At 34.3% G+C, this 23,692-nt stretch overlaps 1 protein-coding gene across 1 annotated transcript in view; it reads left to right on the forward strand.

Annotated features, from left to right (window-relative positions):
- Nucleotides 1-568: 568 nt before the first annotated feature.
- Nucleotides 569-23,692, forward strand: part of LOC25489506 (callose synthase 10) — a 36,252-nt gene continuing 13,128 nt past the window's right edge. The window contains exons 1-34 of the mRNA XM_024779751.2: nucleotides 569-1,076; nucleotides 1,395-1,492; nucleotides 1,639-1,802; nucleotides 2,867-2,990; nucleotides 3,321-3,431; nucleotides 3,657-3,782; nucleotides 4,803-4,892; nucleotides 6,104-6,201; nucleotides 6,277-6,394; nucleotides 7,370-7,498; nucleotides 10,701-10,774; nucleotides 10,849-10,927; nucleotides 11,775-11,867; nucleotides 11,961-12,063; nucleotides 12,144-12,267; nucleotides 13,057-13,246; nucleotides 13,345-13,397; nucleotides 14,315-14,375; nucleotides 14,516-14,597; nucleotides 15,423-15,472; nucleotides 16,272-16,358; nucleotides 17,032-17,117; nucleotides 17,668-17,701; nucleotides 19,188-19,285; nucleotides 19,548-19,629; nucleotides 19,735-19,898; nucleotides 20,943-21,063; nucleotides 21,303-21,403; nucleotides 21,502-21,592; nucleotides 21,674-21,834; nucleotides 21,925-22,034; nucleotides 22,569-22,703; nucleotides 22,854-22,922; nucleotides 23,022-23,193. Coding sequence (XP_024635519.1) covers nucleotides 863-1,076; nucleotides 1,395-1,492; nucleotides 1,639-1,802; nucleotides 2,867-2,990; nucleotides 3,321-3,431; nucleotides 3,657-3,782; nucleotides 4,803-4,892; nucleotides 6,104-6,201; nucleotides 6,277-6,394; nucleotides 7,370-7,498; nucleotides 10,701-10,774; nucleotides 10,849-10,927; nucleotides 11,775-11,867; nucleotides 11,961-12,063; nucleotides 12,144-12,267; nucleotides 13,057-13,246; nucleotides 13,345-13,397; nucleotides 14,315-14,375; nucleotides 14,516-14,597; nucleotides 15,423-15,472; nucleotides 16,272-16,358; nucleotides 17,032-17,117; nucleotides 17,668-17,701; nucleotides 19,188-19,285; nucleotides 19,548-19,629; nucleotides 19,735-19,898; nucleotides 20,943-21,063; nucleotides 21,303-21,403; nucleotides 21,502-21,592; nucleotides 21,674-21,834; nucleotides 21,925-22,034; nucleotides 22,569-22,703; nucleotides 22,854-22,922; nucleotides 23,022-23,193 — 3,692 coding nt within the window. The 5' untranslated portion in view covers nucleotides 569-862. The remainder of the gene's footprint in view (nucleotides 1,077-1,394; nucleotides 1,493-1,638; nucleotides 1,803-2,866; nucleotides 2,991-3,320; nucleotides 3,432-3,656; nucleotides 3,783-4,802; nucleotides 4,893-6,103; nucleotides 6,202-6,276; nucleotides 6,395-7,369; nucleotides 7,499-10,700; nucleotides 10,775-10,848; nucleotides 10,928-11,774; nucleotides 11,868-11,960; nucleotides 12,064-12,143; nucleotides 12,268-13,056; nucleotides 13,247-13,344; nucleotides 13,398-14,314; nucleotides 14,376-14,515; nucleotides 14,598-15,422; nucleotides 15,473-16,271; nucleotides 16,359-17,031; nucleotides 17,118-17,667; nucleotides 17,702-19,187; nucleotides 19,286-19,547; nucleotides 19,630-19,734; nucleotides 19,899-20,942; nucleotides 21,064-21,302; nucleotides 21,404-21,501; nucleotides 21,593-21,673; nucleotides 21,835-21,924; nucleotides 22,035-22,568; nucleotides 22,704-22,853; nucleotides 22,923-23,021; nucleotides 23,194-23,692) is intronic.

Genomic DNA, 23,692 nt, shown 5'->3' on the forward strand with positions numbered 1-23,692 from the left:
TTATGACCAATTGTCTCTTTCTCACCATTTCTCCATGTGATTATATTAAAAGGAATGTTTTTATGGGACACGCTTGTGATTTTTTAGTGATGATAATAAAGTGAGGTGAATGATTTTCATTAGTTTATAACTTTTCCTTTGTCAATTTTATTTTCTTTCTCAAAAGCTACATCAAGTAGCGTTTGTGTATTTTTTTTTTTAACATTTTATTCAATATTTAACCTTTATTTTATTTTAAACAATTTTCAACTAAAGAAAAACTGCTCACATTATATTTTTGTTTAAAAAAACAACTATATCTTTTTTATTTTTCATTCGAGTGGGTTAAACACTTTCTTTTTTCCTTTTATACATAAAATCATCCTGCTTTCTCTACAGAGTTGATATATTATTTTAAATAAAACTATCCACAAAAAGAAATAAAAAGATAACATCAATGTTAAAAATTTTAAGTAAACAAAAAATCTCAATTTAATTCCTATATTACATTTATTTATTATTTTAAAGATTGAAATGAAAACAAAAAAACACGCGATCGTGTTCAAAATAGATAACTGCAGTATCGTTCAATTCCATCTTTCCATTTCTTTTAATTTTGTTGTCTAAAAAGGACAAAGGCAAAAGCGAAAGAAAAAAGCCAGCAAAAAAACACAACTACAATCAGCTACCTTTGGCATTACCATCGATCTGCGTTTCTTCTTCAGAGAATCTTACTCCTTAAGTACTCTCTAAGACTCTAACAACGGAAAACTTTTTCTTCTAATTAAAACCGCATTCACACTCATCGCACACATCACCACAAAACTGTAACCGTCTTCGTGAAAACCACGCGCTTCTAGGTCTCCCGATTCGTTCCGGCGCCATGGTTCGGCCTCCGCCGCGCGATAACTGGGAGAAGCTCGTTCGTGCGACGTTGAAAAGGGAGCAGCTAAGAAATGCCGGTCAAGGACATGCTAGACACGCCAGTGGAATCGCTGGCGCTGTTCCGCCGTCGCTCGCGCAAACGACGAACGTTGATTTGATTCTACAAGCTGCAGATGATATTCAATCGGAGGATCCCAACGTCGCAAGGATCTGTAAGCTTTGAATTCATAATTCATTTCCGAAATTTAACTATGCGTAACAAATGCAGTAGTTGATGAAGTTGTTTTTGAATATTAGATCTATATAGTGTTACAGTGACTTGCGTTTGAAATGTTTGTTCAATTTGTATATTTAAATTGCTATAGATATTACTCATAACTAAATTTATGCGCTAGAAATCTCAAGGTATCATAATTTGATTGCATGCTTATATAATAAATAATAAATTTAGTATGTGTCAACTGTGAGTAAGTTCATAGTGTTTGTCTGTTCTATTTGTATGAATACGACCTTATACTTTCAACCTTCAGTGTGTGAGCAGGCTTATAGTATGGCTCAAAATCTTGATCCCAAAAGTGATGGTAGAGGAGTTCTTCAATTCAAGACCGGTTTAATGTCTGTTATTAAGGTAATTGTAGCGAGTTTTTAGGATTACATTGCAAAAGGTTTAGGAAATCTTTTCCGTGATTTGATTATTTATTTATTTTTTTCATGTGAATTTTAAGGGCTTAACAGCTCACCTGCTAACGATTTTCATTTAACTGTATTCTATAGCAAAAACTTGCTAAAGAGGGAGGGGTTCGAATTGATCGCAATCGTGATATTGAAAACCTGTGGGAGTTTTATCAACGGTACAAGCGACAACATAGAGTTGATGACATTCAGAGAGAAGAACAGAGAATGCAAGAGTCTGGAACTTTTAGCTCTACACTGGGAGAGTATGTCCAACTTATGAATTTTTAGCTAATTAAACTTTCCAATGACGTAATTTATTTCTTGAGTGAAATTAGAAGGTTGTCGTGATCCTACTAGAGAAATGGACTAAAAAAAAGCTTATAAAGGGTAGACAATCCTCAGCATTTAAGCCAGTTTGTCGGGGACGACTTAGACTCAAACCTAGGATGATATTATAACCTGATAAATGTGTTTTTTTTACCCATCAGTAAAGGTACAAACTAAAATGTTGCGTCCTAGGCATGATGATGTGTTGTTATTATTTGATTAAGATAACAGTTGCCCATGCTCGTAAATTCTAGTTCCGGATGTGAGGAGTGTGTCCAGATCCCACATAGACTAGAGATATGGCCAAAGCAGTCTTTATTAGCCTCGACTCGAGCAAACCTCACAGTTTGAGTTAGGTCCAAACCCAAATTCTAAGTGGTTATTTATTCTTTTATTCTTGACTAAAATGTTGATGCATATTTTAAATTACGACTCTGAATTATTTTTCTGCATGGTTAAAATTATCAACTTGTTTCATAGGATATGCTTTTTTATGTTCATGAAAATTCAATGTTTGGTCTATGTATGTTGATCAAAATTTATCACAGTGAAAATAAATATGAAAGCCTTTGTTTGATAGCTTCCTTAATAAGTTCTTGAAATATTCTTTTTCCTCCTTGGTTGCTAAAGTTGATATGAGGTCAGCTTTTAGCCTTTCATTTTTCGCACAGGTAATTACAACGTAGTAAGTTTCTTGTGACTAATAAATCACAGCGCGCAACACATAAACATATGTTTATTTGCAAAATGATAAGCTAATAGTGATACATGGTTCCGAAGCTGGAAGATGAACTGTCCATTTACTTTCCGTACGTTATATATGTTAATGATAATATGCTATCATGATGTGCAAGGTAGTGAAATCATTGTTTGTTGTCTTAAAAATGAAGAAAGACTCTCATTTATATTTCCATTTTATGTTGAATATAACTATTGGAATATCTTATCTAGATTATGCTTTACTATGGTCTAATTTTTGTTCATTGATTTGTTCTTCTAGGTTAGAACTCCGATCCTCCGAAATGAAAAAGATAATTTCCACGCTACGTGCCTTAGTGGAGGTCATGGAGGCACTCAGCAAGGATGCAGATCCCAGTGGAGTTGGTGGTCTCATAACAGAGGAGGTACTCCTTTACATAATTTTAAGATGTTTATCATTAAGCAAATTAACTTTGCTGATTATTCGTAGTCTGCAGTCCGGTTTTCAATTGTTCAAGATAGTGTTTTAAACTTTAACAATTAAATTTATTATTGATAAGGAATTGGTATGTGTTTCGAAATTTTTTGCCACTCAGTTTTTTGGGACATTGAGAAATAAAATTCTTTTGACTATCTGTTGTCGTTATTCGACTCTTGAAAGTTTTATTACATGAACTCGGCAAACTTCTAACAATACTTACTTTAACAAACTGATTGTACAAATAACTTTTCATCTGTCTTATATGTTTTATTAGTTGAGAAAACTAAACAAGTCAAGTGCGACATTATCCGGTGAATTGACGCCTTACAATATTGTTCCGCTAGAAGCGCCATCGTTAACCAATCCTATCAGAATTTTCCCAGAAGTAAGTTGAATCCTTCAGAATACTTGTGGTATCTCCTCCCCCCTCTTTCTTTTTCAGTGACCTTTCTTTGATATGTTTTTGTTTTTGATAATCACTTAAATGGTGAAGTTATAAACATTGAAAGATCCATTTATGTTTGTTTGCATGATTTCTGTAATGTCATCCTGGATTTACGTGCTATGCATGGTAGTTTCTTTGACTTGTGAGGTTTATTCATAATCTCAGGTTAAAGGGGCAATTTCTTCAATCAGATATACTGAACAATTCCCTAGACTTCCTGCTGGATTTAAAGTATCTGGAAAACGGGATGCAGACATGTTCGATCTTTTGGAATTCGTGTTTGGTTTTCAGGTTTGTAATGGTTGTAAATTTTTCCATTGTTGCTGTATACCATGGCTAATCCGGTTGTAATTAAACCTCTCTTCATAGGTTCCTGCTTGGTTCATCTCTTTAATTTTTATTATCAAGATTGATATGTGGTTCCAAATATTAACAATATGTCACCATTTACTACTAACAAGGAACAATGCAAGGGCATTTTGTATTACTAAAACAACAACTTCCACCTGCTTCAATGATGTCAAATTCTTCTCCATTGATAAAGAACATCTATTTTCAGACTTATACATTTCTAGTTTTCACAATTTTCTGTTTTTTAGGAATGGACAAATTTTAGGTCCACCCATTTTTTAAGTATCCCCTGTAGTTCTTATTGTAATTGCTTTGTTACCATTATGATGGAGATTGTCTCCCCTTTTTCTAGTTCCCCCAGTTATACTTCTATCTTGTATCTTGTAATCTGCTACATCAAGGAAGGTTCTAAGGTTCTTTTTGGTTTGATGTTTAGCATAACAGACCTATCTTACTGTTAGGATATATATGTATGTTCGTATGTATTACATTTTTTATTTTGAAAGCTTGCTTAGCAAGCCCTCTATCTCTATTTCTTCACTGCGGTAATAAGAACTTCTGATTGATCCATACTCATGGCCTGGCTGAACCCTAATATTTTCCTGAATCAAACACCATTTCGTTATTATTGTACCAAGTTCTGGTCACCATGAACCAGCTGCATTTCTTTCTGACCGCCAATGACACAGTTCCAATACCGATAAACCCAGAGTATGGATCAAATTTACATCATACAAATCTCTAGGTGAAGTAAGACCCTTTTCCCCCTGCCAATTCTGCGGTTAATCTGCCCTCATTAATTATGTTTAATGGTACATTAGATTTTATCATGCACGTTTTATAGTTATAATTATGAATAAATAAGATTATCCTTGAAGTATGAGTCTTATAGGTGTAGATGTTTTGGTTCCAACCATGTTTAATATCTGTCATTGGTAATCATAGTTTTCTTTTATGCAGAAAGATAATGTAAGGAACCAGCGTGAAAATGTTGTTCTGATAATAGCAAATACGCAGTCGCGACTTGGCATACCTGCTGAAGCTGATCCGGTGAGTCAGTTTTAAGTTTCTAATTAATTGCGGCTTCATGATCTGCTATTTATCTTTCAAGTTTGTAAGCGTGCTATGTTCCTTGATTTTCTGTGTTCACAGAATTTTCGATTATTTTGAATATACGTTGATATCATACTTTCTGGTTTTCTGTGAGGGTTGTTTTAAAACTTATGCGTGAAATTATATAAGAGTTCAATACCATTTTTTTGTTCAAGTAGAAAGTAGTGATCTAGAAGTTGGCTTTCTAAGGATATAATTTTGTTCTTCAATGTTGTACATCTTAAATAGATTTTCAAATTTTCTGCATCTTTATATTCATTGATTCCTTTGATTGTTTGTGCAAGGATTTGATTTTCAATGTATGGGCAAGAGTGCATGACTAGTGTTATGCTTGCTTATGGCTATTTTGTTTTCTGAAGAGAAGGTTAAATTTGTGCAAGGATTTGATTTTCAATGTATGGGCAAGAGTGCATGACTAGTGTTATGCTTGCTTATGGCTATTTTGTTTTCTGAAGAGAAGGTTAAATTTGTTGATAGGATCAGAGAGCTTCATACATTTAAATTGTTTGTTTTATGATGCATAGAAGAGTTCTAGTTTTACTCTGAAGTTGGAAATTACTAAATGGTGTGAAATTTTGTCGCCCATTTGGTATGTGTTTGTTATATGTGAAGAGAAGGTTAAGTTTTAAAACAATTGTTTATTCACCCTTTGAGCTCTTCTTTAAAAGCTCACTTTAGTACGTGTTAAGAGTGAAAACGGGTTTGTAGAATGTTATTTTTTTTAACACAGCTAATCTAACTATATGTGTGATCAGTACATGAATGCAGTAACTTAAAAATTATATTTTATATCAAAGACTGGTAGGATAGGAACCTCCTTTTCTCTAGCAGAAAATGGGAATTTAACCTAGAAAAGACAGAAATGATAAAGAACAGGAAAATCGGACAATGACTGCCAGTAAGCTAGCTCTTTTATGGGTTAACTTCCTCTCAAAGTTTCCCGAACTGAATTATTATTACTTCCATTCCTCTGTATCTTTTCTTTTTATCATATTCCTAACTGAACTGCCCTCTGTGCCTTACCTGCCTTTGACCACGTTGTTACCTGTTACAACGTTGACCCACATAATACGTATCCCACTTGATTTATGCTTTTTGAAAGAAAATTAATTTTGTGGCTTTTCTGTTATGTCTGATGGAATATACAGAAAATTGATGAGAAAACAATCAATGAAGTTTTCAAGAAGGTGCTAGATAACTATATCAAGTGGTGCAGATATTTGCGAATTCGTGTTGCTTGGAATAGGTCATTACTTGAACCGTCTCTTGCTTTGAACTAGTTTTCTCTGAGTTTGCTTGATAGGGTTTTTTCCCCCTGCAGTTTCGAGGCAATTAATCGTGATAGGAAGCTCATTTTGGTTTCTTTGTATTTTCTTATTTGGGGTGAAGCTGCAAATGTCCGATTTCTCCCCGAGTGCATTTGCTATATATTTCACCATGTAAGTCTTTTATGGTGCTCTTTGACTTTTGGGTTATGTTTGCCTTTCTTAGCGTTGTTTCTTCAAATAATCGAGATTAACTTTTATACCTCATTATTTATTCTACACGTACCATTTTACAGGGATTCAATACATTTTTTGTTTGGTGGGGGGAGGCTTTGTGTTTAGATTACTCTATTTTGCTTTCAGAAACGCTATAAATCAAAATGGTCCAGACTCCAGAGATTCACTTTTTTTCCTTTCATAAAATGGTTGTCTTGCCTTAAGTATACACTATACAGAGATAACTCCCATTCCCTCTGTTTGGATGGGGGTTTCAAATTGCCTTAGCGATTAGTTGCCGGAATTTAGTCACCTTTGTCATTCAATTGGAACAAATATAAAATGATTATAGATTTTTATATTTCACTAGTATTGAGCATGGAAAAGTATTAACCTCTAATTGTTTAGGGTACCAGTACTCTCGCATAAGGAAAGCATCTTAATATTAACCTGCCTGTTTTGAAGATTAACTTGCATCTTAATATTTGGATTGTTCTGGTCAAATTTTATTTTAACTTGCAAATACATTTTGCTGGTATCTTGTAGCTGTTTGTATACTTTAAATTCAAAATGTTAGACACAAAAGTTGTAACTGAATTTTTAATAAAAACATTTGTTATTCTTTTTCAGTTGATAGAACAAAGAAAGTACTATGTGATTTTGTGCTTTGAATATTACTTAGGTTATGTCCCTTTTCATAATATTAAATATTTGACTTGTATGAAGCTTATAGTCTGGGTTGGATCCAGTCACCATAGTATTATGGATAAAGGTTCTGTAAACATTAAGTCACTATTTATATAGTTTTTTTCCTTAAAAAGTTGAGGGAGAGTGAGTGGCCCACACTCCTGCTTGAACCCACCCTGCGAGAATTAGTTGTTTCAAGTCACTTTTAAAGAATGCTAAAATTTCCTCTCTTATTGGGTTCTTTAGATGGCAAAAGAACTGGATGCTATTTTGGATCGTGGAGAAGCTGAAGCCGCAGCAAGCTGCTTAACTGAAGAAGGTTCTGCAAAGTTCCTAGAGAAAGTAATTTGTCCTATATATGAAACGCTAGCGGATGTGAGTTGCTTTATTAATCCTCAGTACAATGCAGTCATATACTTGATTTTTGTTATGCGTGAATATTCTTTTAATTGGTTTCACATTTTTTTTGTTTGTATGAGTGCGTACATCTGTCGCATAATTATTCACCTTTTGTGATGGGTAAAATGCCACAACCTGAAGCAACACCTAGTTAAGTGAGGGGCTAAAACAAAACGATTACTGGATCCAGTGGCTTTGAAAATCTTAGGTTTAAGAGTCTTATCATAATTTTAGTAGATTGATGAGAATTGGGTTTTTAATAGTTATACTATAGTACTATTTTAGTACTTGACCCTATCACCCTGATCGGTAGTATAAATAGGTGTTGCTACTAGTGCATTGTATTGTAAGTCGTAGCAATCAATAATCTATTTCGATACTAAATTTGACTTGAGTTGAGTTTTAGGAATGTGATATTGACTTCAATTTAATTATATAATTACCGATTGTTTAAAATATGAATCTATATATGAATATAACTTAAGTTAGAAATATTATTGATTATAATTGAAATAGTATTGATAATGTTAGTTCAGAAAAGAGTACTTCATACCTTTAAAAAAACTACTTACCTTGTGAATGACACCTTTCTAAGAATTGAAGATACATGTGGTGAGAAGGTTTACATGCATTCAACAAAGAATATCACTTACCTCTTAAATGACACCTTTCTAAGAATTGAGTATAAATACAACGACAAGGTTTACGAGACAAACAATCTGAGTACTACGAGTGTACTTCATCTATATATATATATATTAAAGTTGGTTAACTAACTCAATTAGTTGCACTGTAACATTACGAGACCTGAAAACCCATATCAGCAAATAGATGATACATCCTAAAAAGCATACTCCTGCTCAAGAAAGCATGTATGTGACATGGAACAGACAGCTTTATGATATTTTGAATCGAGGAAAACAGCTAAATTTAAAAAATTATAAGGCACAACATGGTTATGATTCAATACGCAAAAGCCTGACTAGCCTGCCTATCATGCACATCTCTTGCCCAATCAACACCTTAATACCCAATTATATCAGTGTTGCCTTTATCAGTAAAAGCAAGCCCTTTCCAGGCGATCCTTTGAATCAACATCTGAATTCAAACATCTGCATTCCAATGGCTATCGCAATCGGAATCGAGGAACTGACTTACTACACTGAATGGTAAAGGATGTCTGGTCTAGTCATCGTGAGATTATTCAATTTTCCCACAAGTCTTTTTTATCTGTCTGGATTAGGATAGATGTCTCCTGATTAGGAAGAAGCTTTCATTAGGACCCACTGAAATGTTGATTGGTTTGCAATCTATAAGGCTCGATACCCTCATAGCCATCAGAATGTCATCACATAAATCACCAAGTAGATATATTTATCTGATGACACACATTTAGTAAAAATGGAGCGTCTTCCTTGAAACGAATCATTCCAAATTGCTGCAAGACTTCGCTAAATCTTCTAAACCATGCCCAATGTGATTGTTTCTAGCCATACAAAAACTTATGCATCTTACATCTAGATTACACCCCCTCAACCAACAAATTCAGGAGGTTGCTCCTTACAAATCTCCTCCAAGTCACCATGTTAGCATGCATTTTTGATATCCAAATCCAACTGAAATAGAGGCCAATGCTTAATATGGCAGTTGTAGCTAAACATAGTCGAACATGTGACATAATCCCCAACTGGAGAATAATTTTCACTATAATCACGACCATGGACTGAAGTATACCTCTTTGCCACTGGATGCGCTTTCAATCGATCTACCTATCCATTAGGGCCCACATTAACTTTTAAACACCTATCTGAAACCAATGACGGAATTCCCAGAAGGAAGTGGAACAAGTTCCAAAGTATATGTCATCAATTATGGCTTGTCTCCACGCTAACAGTCTTATGAATAGAAATAGATGAAAATGTAGACACAAAAGCTCAATTGGGGGGGGGATAAACAAGGCTATGACAAGAAAGTATAAATATGATTGGGGTTAAGGGATTCACCTTTGCGGATGACAATAGGCAAACCAGCAGACACAGTTGGAGCTGGAGGAGAGGTGGAAACACGTGGAACAAGAGCTGAAGCGCGTGGATCAAACTGTCGCTCAAAGGCGATGCCATACTGGTTCTCGAAGGCGGTGGAGACTCAACTGATGATGAAGACGAGAAAGTATAAATATGATTGGGGTTAAGGGATTCACCTTTGCGGATGACAATAGGCAAACCAGCAGACACAGTTGGAGCTGGAGGAGAGGTGGAAACACTTGGAACAAGAGCTGAAGCGCGTGGATCAAACTGTCGCTCAAAGGCGATGCCATACTGGTTCTCGAAGGCGGTGGAGACTCAACTGATGATGAAGACACATGGCAATGGTACCTCTGAAGGAACCAAAGATAGAAAATTGAGCTCGATTCAATTGGCTTGGGCCTAAATCAACCCCACAAAAATATATCACTGATTTGCTCAGGGAGACATGAAAGTTAGCTTGTAAACCATTAAGCACTCCAATAGATTAGTGTGTGAAATTGGGAAATGCAGATGAATGTGCAGAAGTGGATAAAGAGATGTATCAACGATTGGTTGGAAAATTGATCTATCTGTCTCACACAAGACTAGACATTGCATTAGCTGTTAGTTTGGTCAGTCAATTTATGCATAACCCAAGAGAACAAAACACATTGAGGTGGATATGCATTTTATCAAAGAAAAGCTTGACTCCGGTTTGATTTGTACTCCGTACGTAACTTCGCAAAGGCAACTTGTGGACATTCTCACTAAAGGATTGTGCAGCCAAACATTTGAAGGAATAGTATCCAAGCTGGGAATGGAGAATACCTATTCACCAGCTTGAGGGGGAGTGTTGGAAACAAAAAACTACCAATGTTTCACTTTCCTAGACCTCTTTAATGCCCCACTTCTCAATTAGTTTAAATTCATTGTATAGCAAGTAGAACAAGTTCAATGTATCTTAGGAAGTAGTGCTAGCTTAAATGTTCCCTTGTAAATTGCACCTTTCATTTACTATCACCGTAGATGCCATGTATATAAATCAAGCAAGCATGTTGTTGAGTGCTATGCAATTCAAGCACATTCAGGAAATTTGTCTCTATTTTTCACATCTTTGGTTTTCATTCAATGTACACATGCTTACGTGCTGCCCGGACCCCTAAAAAATGCAGGAAGCTCATTATAAAAATGGAAAAGCTGCACATTCAGCTTGGAGGAATTATGATGACTTCAATGAATACTTTTGGTTAGCAGCTGTCATGACATGTAACATTTTTTACTAGTAGGCAATTTTCCATTCTAATTTGCGGTTATGTGTAGGTCGCCTGCTTGTTTTGAATTAGGCTGGCCAATGAGGACTGAATCGCCGTTCTTACGTAAGCCGAAAAAATCGAAAAGGGTTAGTTCTGATGCTTTCTTTCTCATTTTATAAATTTTATGTTGTTATTTTGACATTTTTTTCTATACGAATATGGCGTTAATACAATTCTTTTTCTTACACTTGCGCTGTTATTTCTGAAGCCATCGCGATTGCGTATAGTAGGTTGTATTCGATAATTTTGTAGTTGTTCTACTTCCAAAGATGGATGTTTTTTTGAATGGACCATTTTGAATTTTTTTCGTCCAGCATTCAAGATTTTAAGTAATTTAAAATTAATTTGTCTGTATTATGATTGCCGTTTGTTTTGTTAATAGATGGGTAATTTTACTTCCCTTTCAGTTGGAGAGAGAACAACAGATTAAATAAAATGCATTTTAAATTAATTTAATTTAATTTCATTTGATTTATCAGTCTTTTTCCAACTGAAACTGTCAAGTAACTAGAAAGGATCGACGCCCATGAAACAGGGTCATCGAGTTCTGTCCCCATTTTTACTAAAGGAGCAATTTATATTTTTTTTTCTTTTTCTGTACTTGGTGACGGAAGATTCTTCCCTTAGCTTGTAATACCGGTAGTTTATGGAAGGCTTATCACCAATTTATTTTTATTTTATTTGATGTTTTGTTTGGTGGTCAATTTTGTTTTGGAGAATATATATTCTTATAAAAATTGGCATTGATGGATCGATTGAATTGAAACACTTCCTTTGAAGATTTTTTTGGTAATAACATTGTATTTCGAGAGTCTGAGTAGTTTGGCCGAAGGTGATTTATGGGTTGAGGTTATGGTGACTGTTTTTTTACTTGATCAGAAATGATTGTTCAATTAATTTTTCTTGCTTGTATTTTGAACATGTGATTGGCAGACTGGTAAAAGCAGTTTTGTTGAACATAGAACGTTTCTTCACTTATATCGAAGCTTCCATCGTCTCTGGATATTCTTGGCATTAATGTTTCAGGTTACCTTTTTCATCCTGATATTTAAACTGAAGTCTGAACTGTAATTAGTGATGAATTCTTGCATAAAGTATGTGTACTCCTGCTTCTCACAGGCTTTGACAATTATTGCTTTCAACAAGGGGAGTATCAACCTGGACACTTTTAAAACAGTACTTAGCATCGGGCCATCATTTGCAATTATGAATTTCATTAAGAGTAAGATATTTGTGTTTTCTGCTGTTTTTGTTTTAGTGAATTGCAAGTAATCCTCAAAATACTATTTTTATGATGAATAGGTTGCTTGGATGTGTTGCTCACATTTGGGTCATACACAACTGCAAGGGGCATGGCCGTGTCAAGGCTAGTGATAAGGTTTTTTTGGGGTGGCTTGACTTCTGCGTCTGTAACATATCTTTACGTGTGAGTTTCTGATTTTCCCCTGGCTATTTTATTAGGTAATTAACAGTGTTGTTGCGAGTTTAACTTAAAAGTGGGTTGCCGTGGTCCTTATCAAATTGATGTGTTAAAGCGATGCATTCACATCAATGAGGTGATGCAGATGTTTTAAAAATAATTTTTTTTTGAAGGATTTAAAAATAATTATAATGATTTATAATTTCATATGATGACTAATCACAACCAATATATGGATTAGATACAAATTATGCCTCAACAGTTCTTTGACAATGTCAAGTAAATCAAATTGGCAATCCTAAAAACATAAATATATAACATACCAACTGAGACACATGGTAGAAAATAAAGTCATATAGTGTGAAAATTAGTAGCTTCAGTCGAGAATATTAGTATGGCATGAAATTACAGGGTAAGGGCGTTTAGCTTCTAGACTGCAAGTTGTGTATGACTGTTTACTTCAGATCATATTCTCAGGGTTTCTTCTTGGATTCCCTGGTCATTAAGTTTATGAGGTATAGTGGGCTGAAATTGCACATTATATCAATACCAGTTGGCTACTGAGCATTTTAAATAAATTGGCCGAAAAGCATAACATGACCACTGACCAAAGGAGCCAACAATACCCTGATGTGGCCAAAAACTACTGTGCAGGCAGGCCATCTGGGTCATTAAGGCTGTTTCATGCCCTACCTCAGCTCCTAGGTTGGCAAATCTGCCAATTTTGACTACACTGGCAATTAGGGTTGCATCTTAACTACCTGAGTATTAACAGTATTTATGCTACAATTGCAGGAAGGTTTTACAGGAAAGGCATAATAATAACTCTGACAATTCATTCTATTTCCGGATTTACCTGCTTGTACTGGGCGTTTATGCAGCTATACGCCTATTCTTTGCGTTGCTGCTCAAACTTCCAGCTTGTCATAAACTTTCTGATATGTCTGATCAATCATTTTTTCAGTTTTTCAAGTGGATATATCAAGTGAGTTATTTTTTTCTTTCTAATTATACCTGCCAAGATTATTTTCAGGTTATTTTTGTATGTTATGACTCAGTTGCTTTCTCAATGAAATAATTCAGGAACGGTACTATGTTGGACGTGGTCTTTATGAGAAAATGAGTGACTACTGCAGGTGGGTTGTGTGCGGAAAAGCAAATCTTTCATTCACATATAGGATGAGACACCTATTCGCTTATATTATTATTTTTTTATTTTTTTTTTGGTTTCAACTTGAACCATTTATCCTGGAGCGACTGCAATTAGAAGGGGAAATTGTGCAGAGCCACCTTTTGAACATAATGTCTTTTGCACAGTCACCTTCAAGTTTAATATTGTTTCAGTTTTTCTCTGAACTTTAGTTATTGTTATCATAAGCCTTTATGTTAGTTTAGAGCTAGCTTACTATTGGGAAACAGATCTTAATATTTTATTCTTATATAATTTAAATCATTGATTCATGTTTTTAACTTAAAATTGATATATTATTGTTTTTTATTCTTACGTTGAAATGATAAAATAGAAAAACCACAAACTTCAAACTGTCTCAGGTTGTCTTACTTATTGAGGTCCCCCACATTAACAGTAATATCTATCAATAATATCTTTTGAGCTCCCCCACAAATTAGTCAATATACTTTTCTCTATAATGATGCTTTTTTGCATGATAATAACCTTTTTATAAAACAAATGGTGGAGTTTAATGACTGACTGAATCAGTGATTGATTGAATGAAGATAACGTTCGAAAGTGCAACAAGGCTTTATACAATTTTCCTAAAACGAGGAAACTTATGAACTGCATCATCGTTTTACTCTGTTTATCTTGAAGAAAAAAAATAAATCTTCTGGCAATGTTTATTTCAACTTGCATTTGTAAACTACCGTCCTTGAGGCATGTCAATTGTGCATCGTTTAATTGTCACTATTAGCAATGCCGATGATCCATGTAGGTTTGTTTCCTTATTGGTTATATTTGCCTTGTTGTCAGCAGTGCTACTCTGTGACATGGGTTTTTCACTTTTCATTTTCATATTTTTGTTGTTTTCTGCAGGTATGTGGTCTACTGGTTGATTGTACTTGCCTGCAAATTCACTTTTGCATACTTTCTTCAGGCAAGTAGTTGCTTTTTATCTCTTTTCTGTGCGTGTAAATTTGTCGATCTATAGTACCATATAGATATTGTACGTAAATTTTTTGAAATCACAGTTTTCTGTGTTATTTTGTTCCTAATTCCTGATTTCTAATATTGCAGATAAAACCTCTCGTTCAACCTACCAATATCATAAGGGGTCTTCCATCTTTGACGTACTCCTGGCATGATTTCATCTCAAAGAGTAAGCATACACTGTTATTATTTAATGTTGTTTGATGGTTCAATTTTTAAGCCCCATGTATATTCTACCATTTTTCCTGATACCATGTCAAACAATGAAGGAAATAATGAAAATTGGAGACGTTGAATGAATATCATTTATTTATACTACCTGTTGGAATTATATTTTGCATGTTGAAAGGCATACTGTTACCTTAATCATCATAATTATCAGATGCTATATGACATATCGTTACTCTATTTACATTTTATCAAAGGAAACTAGGAAATGTGAAAAACAATACATGTCATCCTAATTATTTACTGAAAACACGCAGCCCCTTAACCACGTGAGAAACTTTCCAACAATTCGCAAATTATGTGGTTCTTATATATTTGATGTTTATATTGCTTAAAGATAAAGATTTTTTTTGGGTTAATTGCACCTTTGGTCCCCATGTTTTATAAACTCATGAAAATAGTCCCCTTTTTTTAAAAGTCCAACTTTTTGGCCCCTCGATTTTCACATTTGTTGCAATTTTGGTCCCAATTCATATCTTTTGCACCAAAAGTAGTCATTTTTGGTGCCAAAAAGTGAATTTTTGTCCCAAAAGTGATATGTTCTCAACAAATATGAAAATCGGGGCCCAAAAAGTTTGATTAGTCAAGGGGGGGGACTGTTTATGTGAGTGATAAAATAAGGGGACCTAGAGTGCAATGACACCTATTTTTTAGTCCCAGACTCCCCCCCCCCCCCCCCCCCCCCCTCCTCTCTCTACTTCATAGGGTGAATACATTATGAAGTTGTGTTTACTTTGTTGCTGATATTAGGATTTGGGTTTTGCAGATAATAACAATGCCTTGACTATAGTTAGCTTGTGGGCTCCTGTTGTGGCTGTGAGTATTCTACAATTCCACTTTTTGTTTTGTTAATTTTAGAAAACCGTTGTTTGGTCATGCATTCATGCAATTTTCTTGTTAATGTTTACGGAGGAATACAGTGAACTAAAAGCTAGTTAGTGGTAATCAGCATTTGTTTGCACCACACAGTTGATTGGAGGAGTTAGTTACAAAACAACCCCATAATGATTGTCATGAATTTAGTCGAACGATAGGTCACCATTTTGTTCTCCTTAAACTTCGTTCCTCTAGGTTTTGGATTATCCTTCATTTCGTCATACTCCTTACCATGTATTTATTGTCTAGCCCACCCATGCACATATTGCCTTAGAGGGAGTGTATTATCTTTAAACCAATGAGTTACTCGAAAATATTTCGTTGGGGAGAATGAAAACACCTGCATATGTTGAAATCTGGAAAATCAATAAATTGGAGGATATGACACGGAGCTCTCAGTAGCTGTAATACTTCCAAGTTTCAACGGAAGGCGAAGTACTATCTCTGCAGTGCACGTGATATTATATGTGAATTGGCATTTCCCTATAACATGTTGGGTTGTGGAGAATGGAACAGTTGCTGAGTTAAACATCATTCATTCTTATGTTAAATGCACGCAATATAATTTTACATATATTTTATATCTTGTAAGTTTACCTTTATTTAAAATAAACAGTTCACAATTATAAAATACAGTATACCAAGCACACTTCTAACAACTATAATTGTTTTGGTAATAATTTTCTTCTTGTTTTCACTTATACTTGGCAATCTTTTCTAATGCCTGTACATTCTACAGATTTATCTCATGGATCTCCACATCTGGTATACTGTAATGTCAGCTATCGTCGGTGGTGTAATTGGTGCACGGGCTCGTCTAGGCGAGGTATTTTGGTTCCAATGTGGTAACCTTTTGGACTCTGTTCTCTGTTGCTTCATTTATTTCAATTGTTAATCAAAAGTAAAGTATTTGAGTTTGATATGTCCTAAAAAGGAGGGCTTAAAAAAAAAGGCTGATAAAGTACGACAAAGAGGGGAGGGTGGTAAGAGAGAGAATATATTTTTTAAGTAGGATAAAAATGATTTGGGTAGCTAAATTTTGGTTCTTGTGCTGTCCTTCATTGAAATGGTGAAGCTTTGTTCTTTTACTTTTGAGTGAAATTTAATATTTTATTTGGTGAGTTTTGAAAGAAGGTTTAAAAATTAAAATGATTTTATCAATTCAATTTGTTTATGTTTTGCTTAGAAAATAAGAATTTGGTAGTTTGAAATAAGAAGATAAAACAATGGGACATGAGCGTAATAATTTAAAAAGAGGGTTATTTTTTTTCTTGGACCAAAATCATACATTACCTATGGTAGAGGGAAAATTTAAAACTAAGGCTTTCTCGCCCCCCTTTATGTTTTGAGAGTTCTAGAGGTCTGCCTCTGCTTAGGGAACTAGTATAAAATTCCGCATTTATTTTCCTGAAGAAATCCTTGTTACTGTGTCTGATCTGTTTTTTCCATGGTTGTCTCATTTCGTGTATGAATTGCTTCTTGTTAATAATTTCCAACAGATACGTTCAATTGAAATGGTGCATAAACGTTTTGAGAGTTTCCCAGGGGCATTTGTTAAAAATTTGGTCTCTCCGCAAGCAAAAAGGTGGGTTTTTTAGGATATAGCTGTTTGAACTGATATATTTCTATACGGCAAGCTGTACTTATATTACTTTTCTGTAGATTCTTAATTTTTTTATATTATATGGCTTGGTGGGACATCATTTAAGTTGGTGCAAAAAGGATATGAAATTTTCTTAATGCAGTCCGGTTGCTAGAAATTTCGAGCCAAAACTTGTTGGTTTGGTGAATACTCCATCCGTTTCCAAACGACTGTGATTTTAGAATTTTAAAAAAATAATTAAATTGTCGGCCGTTTCATGTTTTTGAGTAAAACAATAATTATTTTGTTTTCTAATTTTCCCCCTAAATTACTACTGTGTTTATTACTCCAATTTATTATACTCCGCTATCCATTTACGAAAATGATTAATACCCTATGTCTGGTATTTTTTTGTAAAATTTTTACACCCTTTTTATTTTGTTGTGACCATATACGATGCATTGTCTTACTGTTTGATTTATTTGAAGTTCACTTTTAGGTTTTTATCTAATGTATTTTCATGATAAATTCGATCTTGTTTGTGCTCTTTCAGGATTCCCAATCCAGACAATGGACAATCAACTGAGGTGATCATCATTAATATCATTATGATTGCTGTTGTTACCGGTACTACGAGGGAGGGTCATGTCATGGGTTGGACTCACGTGTGTTACAGGGGCACATGCACCGATGCAGCCTCTCAAATTTTAAAATTTCCACACACTACCCTTTTTTTTTTTGTATTTTTACCCACTAAATATGAGACTTTGCACCCATCGTACAAGTCCCAACCCTCTATCTCATGCCTCTTGGCACACACTCACTGCCCAAGGCCATGGTTATAGTTAGTAGCTTTTGAAGTCTAATTAACTTTTGTCTCTTCTGAAGGTAACTTAAGTGACAGTAGGATAAAACTTTTGAATTGCGTGTTGATAATTCAAGCTCACGCATAATAAGCGGTGTCTGAAATCGTCCATTTTTTTTTGGGATATCGGTATAATTGTGATGCTGCAATCAACCTTAAGTTGTGCAATTTAGACTATAATATATAATCAGAAATGATATTTTGACATACTCATTTGACAACAAAACCCGACAACATTTTTGGTGGTTAATGCCATTCAAATATGGGGTTAATTACGTTTAATGGATGATTAATGAATATAACGTGATACAACTACTTGAATGTGAATATTTCTCTTCATTGATGATGGTTTAAACAACTATTTATTATATACATGAGTGATATTTAATACTTTTATTTTATTATTTTAAAATTTAATGATTTTAATATTTATGTTTTTGTTTTTATATGTAAAATAATTATTAATTTCCTTGACAATAATTAATTGAAGTTAAGTAATTTTCCCCCACTAATCGAAGGTCCTCCATATGCCATTGAATATGTTTGAGCAAGTTGAACTTATTTGGTTCTTGTTACCAATTGTTTTAGTTGGTTCAGAACCTGTAGTTCTGTGCAATTCTACATTATGATAATATTTTCTTCACATTTATTCGTTTTTGTTGAGCAAGGTGATCAGCATGAAGAGAATAAAAACATTTATTCTTTGTTGAAAATTTGTTGATTTATACCACCATATAGAAACCTCTCATAGAAGTTTGTACCGGAAAGGAGGCTGACTTTGAGTTTAGGAATTCTCAAATAGGGGTATTAGTTGGTGTCATTGTGAAACACACATGTGTGATGAAACTGACATTTAAATTTCAATTAGTCTGTGAGTCAAATAAAATTGTACAGTCAAATTTGAAGCGAGTAATGCGCTTACTGAACTCAAAGTGTGGATTTTGTTTAAATTTCATATTTACAATAGTTATTGAAAGTGTGACTATGTCAATTTTAATTGCTGGTGTCAGTGGAACTTAAATATTTGCTTGTGTACAAGTCAAAGTTATGTGATTGATAATAATATGACATTTTGAAGTTATTTGCCTACCTCACCTAGTGGAGATATGCTGTGTTTGCCATTATTGTCGTCTTATTCATGTACCATTCTTTTGTGTGGAATATGTCGCATGCAGTATGGGTAAATGAATGTATTTATTCTGGTACAGGATTCTCAGGATATGAAAAAAGCATATGCTGCCATGTTTGCTCCATTTTGGAATGAGATAATCAAAAGCCTGCGGGAGGAAGATTTTATTAGCAATAGGTTAGTAGAAGGAAACTTGCTGGTTGACAATGTTTCAAAAATCTTTTTTTTTTATTAATGTTTCAAAAATCTTGTGCACTGAAACTTGAAGGGTTTGCATCATTCAACCAATTTCTTTTCTGTTTCTTTTCTTATGTTGTAAAGGAGTCAACAAAACTTCTGTGTGCAACAAAAACTTATGCAAATTGACTTGGTGGATTATGCTGTATATTTTTGTACCAGGCTTTACATATTTTGACCTCTTGAATATTTTTTCTTTCAGGGAAATGGACCTACTTTCTATTCCTAGCAATGCAGGAAGTCTGAGATTAGTTCAATGGCCTTTGTTTCTTCTAAGCAGTAAGGTGGAACTGCTGTGCTATATGAATAACTTGGAATGGATTTTAAAGAGTTTTCTTTAGTTTTCTGGGACTCCATATGCTTTCTAACTTGATATGTTTCTTTTTCAGATCCTGTTGGCGGTAGATTTGGCTTTGGACTGCAAAGATACACAGGCAGATCTGTGGAGCAGGATCTGTAGGGATGAATATATGGCTTATGCAGTAAAGGAGTGCTACTGCAGTATCGAAAAAATATTATATTCCTTAGTTGATGATAGGGAAGGAAGACTTTGGTATAAACTTTACTGCTCTATGTTCTATACTTTTGTGTTTCATTTTTTGAGTTAAACAAAGGCTATATGTTTATTAAACCCATCAACTATGAAGCACGGACACTCCTCGGATTAGGCGTGTCCCGGTGTCGGACACATGTCTTGTCCGACATGGACACGACACCGACACTTGTAATTACACTGAATTGTGTGATTTTTTGAAATTATTAGCCGTGTCGGCGTGTCACTGTCGTGTCCGGTGTATATCCGTGCTTCATAGCCCATCAACAATGCTAAGGAATGTCAAGGGATTTACTGATTGTAGATTTTAAAGCTATTGAGAGTTGTTAAATGATAAGAAAATATAACCTAAACATGTTGTCAGAGCCTGGGGTGTTCAAAACGAACCAACCCAATATAAAAACCGCAAACCGAACCAACCGAAACTGAAACCCGCAAAACTGCATTTGGTTCGGATGCATTCAGATCATTTTTTGACTCAACCGCATGGTTCGGTTTGGTTTGCACTTTTTATTTTACCAACCAAACCGCTACATAAGAGAGACACTAATTAAACTGCTGTCACCGAGCCAAATGTGTTCAAATATACATGGTTAATTGAATTATACATGGTTTACAGGTTTTCAATATAGATGATATTTATTAACCATAATGTGTTCAAATATACACATGAAAGTCGTGGTTAATAACAATCAAATTGTGGTTAATTGTATTATGTGAATGATGAGTTTTAAAACCCTGCTCTATTCATTAATCATGTACTAAACCTAATTAACAATGTTTTTTGAATAGCATTAAACCATTCAAATTGTTGTTGAATTTCGTTGTCTGATTTTGTGTTAAAATAATACACCTCTGATTCAATGATGTGTTGTGATCTAATCCTATTTATTGAAGTGTTTTCAATTATCTTAATGGAACTTTCAATTATCTGTTTTGAATGTTAAATTGAAGTGTTTTGCTTATTTCATCAGTCATTGCATTAATTTTGGTTCAGTGACAAATGCATGCTTGATGAAAGATTGTGAATATTCTCTTTGACAGGGTGGATAGAATTTTTAAAGAGATCAATAACAGTATATTAGAGGGTTCACTTGTTATAACCTTGTCTCTCAAGAAGCTTCCACTTGTTTTGTCTAGACTTACGGCATTGACTGGACTCCTGGTAATTCTTCTGTTGACTATTTTGTATTATGAAATATGATTTTATATATACTGTTTCATGTTTTCTCTGATCTCCATCTTTTTTTTGTTGGTAGTTTTCTTTATCTTATAATCAAGGTTTAGAAACACTCCACTATTAACATAGAAATAACTTGATAAATTATGTAGAAAATCATCATTAGGGTATTCCTGCTATAATATTTGGTACAAATGATATATTAACCACACCTCACTCCTCAGTGTCAGACTCGAAATGATCCTGCACTTGTAAAAGGTGCTGCAAAAGCTGTTTATGAGCTGTATGATGTTGTTACTCATGACCTGGTGTCCTCGGATTTAAGGTACATGGTTGCATAAGTGAAATTACTTGACCGTTTTATAGACTACTATTTTTTCGTAATATTCTTCATTCGTTTTTTTATTTATTTTTTATTTCCAGGGAGAATCTTGATACATGGAACGTTTTGGCAAGGGCTAGGGAAGAGGGCCGCCTTTTTTCTAGGATACAATGGCCTAATGATCCTGAAATTGTAAGTGCCTAATATTTTTATACAGGTCATCATTATTTTTAGTGTTTATACATATACAATAATTGTTCATGTTTGTTGTAGAAAGAGCTTGTGAAGCGGTTGCATCTTCTGCTTACTGTAAAGGACTCTGCTGCTAATGTTCCAAAAAATCTAGAAGCCAGGAGAAGACTCGAGTTTTTCTCAAATTCATTATTTATGGATATGCCTTCAGCAAAACCTGTCAGTGAAACATTGCCATTCAGGTATATGAGGGCATATGCATATACTTTATTGTGTTAACTCTCTCTGTCTGTTTAAATATTAACATCTGTCACTTGTGTTTTATTTGTTAGTGTTTTCACTCCATACTATAGTGAAACTGTGCTTTATAGTACATCTGAATTGCAAAAGGAGAATGAGGATGGAATATCTACTCTATTCTATCTTCAAAAGATATTTCCAGGTATTATTTCTTTTCTCTTTGATCCCCTTTTACAATATTTATATAATTCTTTCAGTTGTAACAGTTAGTGTTAGTTGAATTTCCTCTAATTTTTTGTATGCATTATTTAAATATTGTACTCTATCACTGAAAGAATCAACAATACAATCATTTCATTCGTCACAGAATTGAACTTTGCTCTCTTCACTCAGAAAAACACTACTACAATGTTATATTTCTCAGATGTTGACTGAATGCAGGCTGTTTCTGTCCTTGTTGTATTTAATTTTGGCTCTTCAATTTTTTATCCATTAATCGTTACGTCTTGAGACATAATTTTTTACCCTATTGTGTTCCCTTTCCCCATTAGCCAATTTTAGAGCAAAAAAAAGTAAAATAAAAGCAAGAGGGGAAATAAATTTGTCTTGCTAATTCATCTGTCAAGATGGAACTGTGTGAAAAGCTATAGCTGTTTGTTAATCTTCATTATGGAATGGATTTTGTTCTACGATCCTTGCTGTTTCGGGGTTGAAATTGAACAATTGTATTTTGCAGATGAATGGGACAACTTTCTTGAAAGAATTGGGAGGCGTTCGTCTACTGAGGATGCAGAACTTCAAGAAAATTCTAGCGACTCTTTGGAACTTCGTTTTTGGGTGTCTTATCGAGGGCAGACTCTGGCTAGAACAGGTTATAAATTCTTGGCAAATCCTATTTGTCTGAGTTTATGTTTCCACTTGACACGAGTTGTTGCGTAAATAGTGTATTTCCAGTAGTTTTGGTTTCTTCCCTGAACACTGTGCTGATGTTTCTTCAATTCGTTTCTCTTTGAATTTGCAGTGCGTGGTATGATGTATTACAGGAGAGCTTTGATGCTGCAAAGCTATATGGAGAGCAGATCACTGGGAGGTAGTTAAATAAAAAAAATTGTGCTGCACTATGATCTCTATTTTTTTTGTTCCATTTAAGCTTGGCATGTATATTTGCTGACATCTGCTGTATCAATAGTGGACAGTTATTCTCGGAACAACTTCATTTCAAGTCAAGGTTTTGAATCATCACGTGAATCACGAGCACAAGCAGATTTGAAGTTTACTTATGTTGTGTCATGCCAAATTTATGGTCAACAAAAGCAGCGAAAGGCACCAGAAGCTGCTGATATTGCTTTGTTGTTGCAGAGGTATCAAAATCGTGTGCTCATATTTTCCCAAGCACTTTTAGTTTCAAGAATGACATTATGATTATGTAATTTATATGGGCATCTGTGTGATAGTAGCCTTGAATGTGTGATAGTCAAGCATTACTACTGTGAGGATAGATCATTAGTTCTATAAGCTTTCACTTGTATTCTGTTTTCTATATTCTAGCGCTTGCCAGCTATGTGTAACTAACTGAAGATAAGAACACGGTATATATAAACTGGTGCTACTTCTTATCAATGTAACAATTCACTTTTCTACAAACCAGTACAATAACTTTTGCTCTCTCCTCTCTCTTCTTTTCACTCTAATAACTACTTTCCTAATGTTTGTAGTGTGCTTTATATGCCACCTAATGTCAAAATATCAATTGCATATTTGAAATTTCAGGGTATCTATCTTCTTTTTCTTGTTTTTATTTGTTAGTGTATTGCATATTTTGCTGTATCTTTTCTATTGTGATATTTTTGCATGTGCCAT

Source organism: Medicago truncatula, chromosome 3 (genome assembly GCF_003473485.1).
Source record: "Medicago truncatula cultivar Jemalong A17 chromosome 3, MtrunA17r5.0-ANR, whole genome shotgun sequence".
NCBI classification, from domain to species: domain Eukaryota; kingdom Viridiplantae; phylum Streptophyta; class Magnoliopsida; order Fabales; family Fabaceae; genus Medicago; species Medicago truncatula.